A 7452-nucleotide genomic window follows, 5' to 3' on the forward strand; every position below is an offset into this window, starting at 1 on the left:
CCTGGATAAATGACATGGCAGGGTTTATAAAACTAGAACGGATAAAGTTCGCACTAAGGGGTTCGGCTCAAGGGTTCACCAGGCGGTGGCAACCGTTCATTGACTACCTCGCAGAACGATAAAGGAAATGGGAAGGTAGCAGCAGCAACCCAGGGGGGAGGGGGGGGGGGGGAGGGCCCGGGCGGGTTCTCAGGGGTGTTTGTGTATAGATATTTGTACTAGGTTATGTATATTGGATTGCTCGATTATATTTTTGGAGAGCTATTATTTTTGATATGGCAGTTGCCATTTAGTTTACATATTATTTATTTATTTGTTAAAATGGCCACTGTTATTTATACTGTTTTATTGTCAAAAAAAAGGAAAACCTTTGTATTGTTTTGTTTGGCCAAAACATTTTGAATAAAATATATATATTTTTAAAAAACCTATCTGGTTCATTTTTCCTTTTGTTTAGGGAAGGAAATCTGCCGTCCTTACCCGGGCTGGTGTACATATGACTCCCGATCCACAGCAATGTGGTTGACTCTTAAATGCCCTTTGAAATGACCAAGAAAGCCACTCAGTTTCAGGGAAATTAGGGATGGACCTGCCACATCCCGTGAATGAAGTTTAAAACCGGAATTATCACCCATCCCAGGCAAGTGGGCTGTATTCCATCACAATCGTGACTTGTGGATGGCGGACTGGTGTGGAAATGAAGCGGGGAGCTCCCCGCCTCTGACCTGCTCTTGCTATGGTATCCATATAGCTGGGCCGATTCGGTTTCTTGAGCATCGCTGAGAAAGAAAAGATCCATTTTGTCGAAGTTTTCGACTTGCACTCATCAGAACATTTCGCGAGAATACAATGTAAAAGAAAACAACAAAATTACACTGTATGAGAAAAGAGTGCTGATTGGTTGGCAAGTGGACTCTGATTGGTAGAGGCTTTGCTATGGATAATGCACCAGTTGATGTTGATTGGCAGTTAACTGCCTAGCACTGTTTGAAATTTAAACCGGTTTCTGTTCAGTGCTGAAAATGCAAGTCAAACAAAACAATCACAAGTCATGAGTTGGGATTAAAATGTACCTGGGGTGACAGCGCAGAACAGGCAACGTGGGATTGGATGTTTGTTACACACAGAGCCTGTATTCAGTTCCATTGCAGTCAGAGTAATTAACTATCTGCCTTTGCGTGCAGTGGGTGGGCCATTCCATAGTGGCCGTTCTGTGCCGCCATCCCAGGTGAATTTCTACTCCTCAGGCTTCGTTCAATTAAAGATGGAGAAGATCGGGAGTGAATGCAGTCATTACCTCAGTTAGCGAAAGGTGGGGAGCCTGTCTCCTGGCAAAGATGTTTGCCGCAAATGACATCATGGGTGGTCCTGGGGGCAGCTCGCTCGTTCTCCTCACCTTCATTGCAAGCGACACCAATAGAAACACCGCCAGGAAAATCAGTAGGGTCTGTGTGGTGAAGTATCGGAGCCACTTAATAGGTGGAACCTCCAACAATAACTCCAAGCTCTTCATTCTGAGCCTTTCAGAGGCGTCCGGCAGCTCACGCTGTCACCCCGGGTTTCGAAACGAACGACTGGTTGCCAACTTTGAAAAGCAGCCTCTCCTTCCAAAAGCAGGGGCCGTTTTGTTTTGTGCAAAGTGCACTTCCTGTAACATGATGAGCTCAGAGTCCAGCTTTTCAGCTTTTTAACCCTGTTGTTCAAATCCTCGGGTAGGAGTGGGTGGCAAACCTCCAGAAGCGGAGCAGGAATATCTGGTTCACTTTGTTTTTAAATGGGGAACTCTGGCAGAGTTCTGAGCCTGCTGTCTCTTTTTAATAATGATAATCTTTATTAGTATCCCAAGTAGGCTGACATTAACACTGCAGTGAAGTTACTGTGAAAAGCCCCTAGCGGTCACGGTCCGGTGCCTGTTCGGGTACACAGAGGGAGAATTCAGAATGTTCAAATTACCTAACAGCACGTCTTTCGGGACTTGTGGGAGGAAACCGGAGCACCCGGAGGAAACACACGCAGACACGGGGAGAACCATAAGACATAGGAGCGGAAGTAAGGCCATTCGGCCCATCGAGTCCACTCCACCATTCAATCATGGCTGATTTCAACTCCATTTACCCGCTCTCTCTCCATAGCCTTTAATTCCTCGAGAAATCAAGAATTTATCAACTTCTGTCTTAAAGACACTCAATGTCCCGGCCTCCACCGCCCTCTGTGGCAATGAATTCCACAGACCCACCACTCTCTGGCTGAAGAAATTTCTCCCCATCTCTGTTCTAAAGTGACTCCCTTTTATTCTAAGGCTGTGCCCCCGGGTCCTAGTCTCCCCTGCTAATGGAAACAACTTCCCTACATCCATCCTATCTAAGCCATTCATTATCTTGTAAGTTTCTATTAGATCTCCCCTCAACCTCCTAAACTCCAATGAATATAATCCCAGGATCCTCAGACGTTCATCGTATGTTAGGCCTACCATTCTGACGAATGTGATATAAAATAGTTACTTTAGAGATACTAGTTAATGTAATGTAGAAATAAGCCACTTTGATTCTTGCAGTTAGGGACAAAGGAATTTGAGACCGCATGGAAAAAGCAGGAAGAGGTGTGTCTATAAGAGTGAGGCTGCATTGATAGGGGCCAGAGAAAGGGATTGGAAGTGAGCCAATCAGAATAGATTAAACAGGTCAGGAGGGACCTAGGCTGACCTATGTCCGTCGAGTATGTGAAACTTGATACCATTTGAACTGATTTTGCAGAGATCCCTTTGTCTGTTAGTTCAGTCGTTTTCTGGAGTGTAAGAGGCTGGATGTCCTGTTACATTTCTGTAAGATGATTAAGCTTGCAAGCTAAATAAATAACTTCTGTTTACGTGCGAATCCGTCTCAACTTTTATTGAGGCCAGACTGACAGAGAAAGAAATTTGGAGATCAACAATTCCTGGGATCATCCGTGTGAATCTCCGCTGGACCCGCTCCAGTGCCAGTATGTCCTTCCTGAGGTGTGGGGCCCAAAATTGCTCACAGTATTCTAAATGGGGCCTAACTAATGCTTTATAAAGCTTCAGAAGTACATCCCTGCTTTTATATTCCAAGCCTCTTGAGATGAATGACAACATTGCATTTGCTTTCTTAATTACGGACTCAACCTGCAAGTTTACCTTTAGAGAATCCTGGACTAGGACTCCCAAGTCCCTTTGCACTTCAGCATTATGAATTTTGTCACCGTTTAGAAAATAGTCCACGCCTCTATTCTTTTTTCCAAAATGCAAGACCTCGCACTTGCCCACGTTGAATTTCATCAGCCATTTCTTGGACCACTCTCCTAAACTGTCTAAATCTTTCTGCAGCCTCCCCACCTCCTCCATACTACCTGCCCCTCCACCAATCTTTGTATCATCGGCAAACTTAGCCAGAATGCCCCCAGTCCCATCATCTAGATCGTTAATATATAAAGAGAACAGCTGTGGCCCCAACACTGAACCCTGCGGGACACCACTCGTCACCGGTTGCCATTCCGAAAAAGAACCTTTTATCCCAACTCTCTGCCTTCTGCCTGACAGCCAATCGTCAATCCATGTTAGTACCTTGCCTCGAATACCATGGGCCCTTATTTTACTCAACAGTCTCCCGTGAGGCACCTTATCAAAGGCCTTTTGGAAGTCAAGATAGATAACATCCATTGGCTCTCCTTGGTCTAACCTATTTGTTATCTCTTCAAAGAACTCTAACAGGTTTGTCAGGCACGACCTCCCCTGACTAAATCCATGCTGACTTGTCCTAATCCGACCCTGCACATCCAAGAATTTAGAAATCTCATCCTTAACAATGGATTCTAGAATCTTGCCAACAACCGAGGTTAGGCTAATTGGCCTATAATTTTCCATCTTTTTCCTTGTTCCCTTCTTGAACAGGGGGGTTACAACAGCGATTTTCCAATCCTCTGGGACTTTCCCTGACTCCAGTGACTTTTGAAAGATCATAACTAACGCCTCCACTATTTCTTCAGCTATCTCCTTTAGAACTCTAGGATGTAGCCCATCTGGGCCCGGAGATTTATCAATTTTTAGACCTCTTAGTTTCTCTAGCACTTTCTCCTTTGTGATGGCTACCATATTCAACTCTGCTCCCTGACTCTCCGGAATTGTTGGGATATTACTCATGTCTTCTACTGTGAAGACTGACGCAAAGTACTTATTTAGTTCCTCAGCTATTTCCTTGTCTCCCGTCACTAGATTACCAGCGTCATTTTGGAGCGGCCCAGTGTCAACTTTTGCCTCCCGTTTGTTTTTAATGTATTTAAATAAACTTTTACTATCATTCCTAATGTTACTGGCTAGCCTACCTTCATAATTGATTCTCTCTTTCCTTATTTCTCTCTTTGTTATCCTCTGTTTGTTTTTGTAGCCTTCCCAATCTTCTGGCTTCCCACTACTCTTTGCCACATTATAGGCTTTCTCTTTTGCTTTGATGCATTCCCTAACTTCCTTTGTCAGCCATGGCTGCCTAATCCCCCCTCTGATAACCTTTCTTTTCTTTGGGATGAACCTCTGTACTGTGTCCTCAATTACTCCCAGAAACTCCTGCCATTGCTGTTCTACTGTCTTTCCCACTAGGCTCTGCTCCCAGTCGATTTTCGTCAGTTCCTCCCTCATGCCCCTGTAGTTACCTTTATTTAACTGTAACACCTTTACATCTGATTCTACCTTCTTTCTTTCAAATTGGAGATTGAATTCTACCATATTATGATCACTGCCTCCTAAGTGTTCCCTTACTTTAAGATCTTTAATCAAGTCTGGCTCATTACATAACACTAAGTCCAGAATGGCCTGTTCCCTCGTGGGCTCCATCACAAGCTGTTCCAAAAAGCCCTCCTGTAAACCTTCAATGAATTCCCTTTCCTTGGGTCCACTGGCAGCATTATTTACCCAGTCCACCTGCATACTGAAGTCCCCCATGATCACTGTGACCTTGCCTTTCTGACATGCACTTTCTATTTCGTGGTGCATTTTGTGCCCCCGGTCCTGACCACTGTTAGGAGGCCTGTACATTACTCCCATTGTGTTTTTTTTGCCTTTGTGGTTCCTCAACTCTACCCACACAGACTCCACATCATCTGACCCTATATCGTTTAGTGCTATTGATTTAATTTCATTCCTAATTAACAAGGCAACCCCGCCCCCTCTGCTCACCTCTCTGTCTTTTCGATAGGTTGTGAATCCCTGGATGTTTAAATGCCAGTCCTGAACCCCCTGCAACCATGTCTCTGTGATGCCTACCACATCATACCTGCCAGTCACAATCTGGGCCACAAGCTCATCTACCTTGTTCCGCACACTGCGCGCATTTAAATATAGCACCTTTAATTCTCTATTGACCGTCCCTTTTTGTTTTCTTAGTGTGGTGGACCTTGGTTTACTGAGCCTTTCCATACACTGTGTCATATTTTGTGGGATGGGGACTATCATAACCTCTCCTGAGTTTTGTCTTTTCGTGCTTTTTTGTATTCCTAAGCAGCTACGCTTCCCACTGATTACTTCACCTCTTGGTTCCCTGACTTTTCCTTCCCCCCCAATCTTTAGTTTAAAGTCCTATTGACCACCCTATTTACTCTTTTCGCCAGAACACTGGTCCCAGCTCAGTTCAGGTGGAGACCATCCCAACGGTATAGGTCCCCCCTGTCCCAAAACTGATGCCAGTGTCCCATGAAAAGGAACCCCTCATTCCCACACCACTCTTTCAGCCACGTGTTAACTTCCCTTATTCTTGCCTCCCTATGCCAATTTGCACGTGGCTCGGGCAGTAATCCGGAGATTATGACCCTTGAGGACCTGTTTTTTAATTTGAATCCTAGCTCTTCATAATCTCTAAACAGGTCCTCTTTCCTAGCCTTGCCTATGTTGTTGGTACCGATATGGACCACAACAACTGGATCCTCCCCCTCCCTCTCCAGTATCCTTTCAAGCCGGTCAGAGATGTCCCGCACCCTAGCACCGGGCAGGCAACATACCATGCGGGACTCTTTATCCTGCTCACAAAGGATACTATCTATCCCCCTGATAACAGAATCCCCAACAACTACAACTTGCCTATTTACTCCCTCCCCTTGAATGGCCTGCTGAACCATGGTGCCTTGGTCAGCTGACTCATCCTTCCTACAGCCATGTTCGCCATCCACACAGGGAGCAAGTGCCTCATACCTGTTGGACAGGGTCAAGGTCTGAGGCTCCTGAGTTCCTGACTGCTGGTTCCCTTTACCTGCCTGACTTGCAGTCACACCCTGCTGTCCCTGGCCACTGGCAGGATTTAAACTACTTACTCTGACAGGTGTGACTGCCTCCTGAAACACAGTGTCCAGGTAAGTCTCCCCCTCCCAGATATGCCTCAGTGTTTGAAGCTCAGACTCCAGCTCATCAACTCTGAGCCGGAGCTCTTCGAGCAGCCAACACTTACTGCAGATGTGGTCGCTGCAGCTCGCAATGGGATCTGCCAGCTCCCACATCAAGCAGCTCAAGCACATCACCTGACCAGCCATCACTAATTAATTAATTTAATTTAAGTTTACGAGTTTACCTGTGTTTTTTTTAAACAGTGAAAACAGCGCGGGAGCTGAGTGAGCCGGGACTCTGAAAACAGCGCGGGAGGTGAGTGAGCCGGGACTCTGAAAACAGCGCGAGAGCTGAGTGAGCCGGGACTTTGAAAACAGCGCGGGAGCTGAGTGAGCCGGGACTTTGAAAACAGCGCGGGAGCTGAGTGAGCCGGGACAGTGAAAACAGCGCGGGAGATTTAAAAAGCGCGGGAGCTGCGAGTCGGAGCGGAGATTTTAAAAGATCGCGGCCTAGTTTCGGGAGCCGTTCGGAGGAGGAGGAGCAGTCTCTGTCAGGGAGAGAACCTGAGAACATCTAAGACACTCAGAGGGTAAGAAGGTAAGTAAGTGATTTTTACTCATTTTTACTTTTATACCTTTTTCAAATTGTGTGTGTCAGGGGGAAACTGAAGTGACATCACAGAAAAGCTGTGGCCTGAGTGGCTGGTTGGGAATCTACACTAAATTAAAAAAATTAAGCATTGGTAACTAATTAAACATAATTACTTAATTATAATTTAGAGGGATATCTAAGCCAGAGATCGGAGAGTACTATATTTAGCTTTCGCATTTCTATTAGAAATCTAGTGCTAGGAAACAGATAGTTAACAGTAACTTTGAAATTTAAAAAAAAATATTTTAAAATTTTTTTTTTTTAATTTTAATTTTAATTAATTGACGCAATGTCAGTTAGAGGGGTGCAGTGCTCTGACTGTGAGATGTGGCAGGTCCGGGAGGCTTCCAGCGTCCTGGATGGCTTCATCTGCAGAAAGTGCACCCAACTGGAGCTCCTCACAGACCGCATAGTTCGGTTGGAGCAGCAATTGGATGCACTTAGGAGCATGCAGGTGGCGGAAAGCGTCATAGATCACA

General features: G+C 45.4%; 1 protein-coding gene across 1 annotated transcript in view; it reads right to left on the reverse strand.

Moving 5' to 3' along the window:
- LOC140404130 (cytochrome P450 2J2-like) overlaps window positions 1-1620 on the reverse strand; it is a 42246-nt gene extending 40626 nt beyond the window's left edge. Inside the window, exon 1 of the mRNA XM_072492548.1 lies at window positions 1298-1620. Within this exon, the coding sequence (XP_072348649.1) occupies window positions 1298-1513 (216 nt within the window). The 5' untranslated portion in view covers window positions 1514-1620. The remainder of the gene's footprint in view (window positions 1-1297) is intronic.
- Window positions 1621-7452: the final 5832 nt, after the last annotated feature.

Source organism: Scyliorhinus torazame, chromosome 29, assembly GCF_047496885.1.
Source record: "Scyliorhinus torazame isolate Kashiwa2021f chromosome 29, sScyTor2.1, whole genome shotgun sequence".
NCBI lineage: Eukaryota > Metazoa > Chordata > Chondrichthyes > Carcharhiniformes > Scyliorhinidae > Scyliorhinus > Scyliorhinus torazame.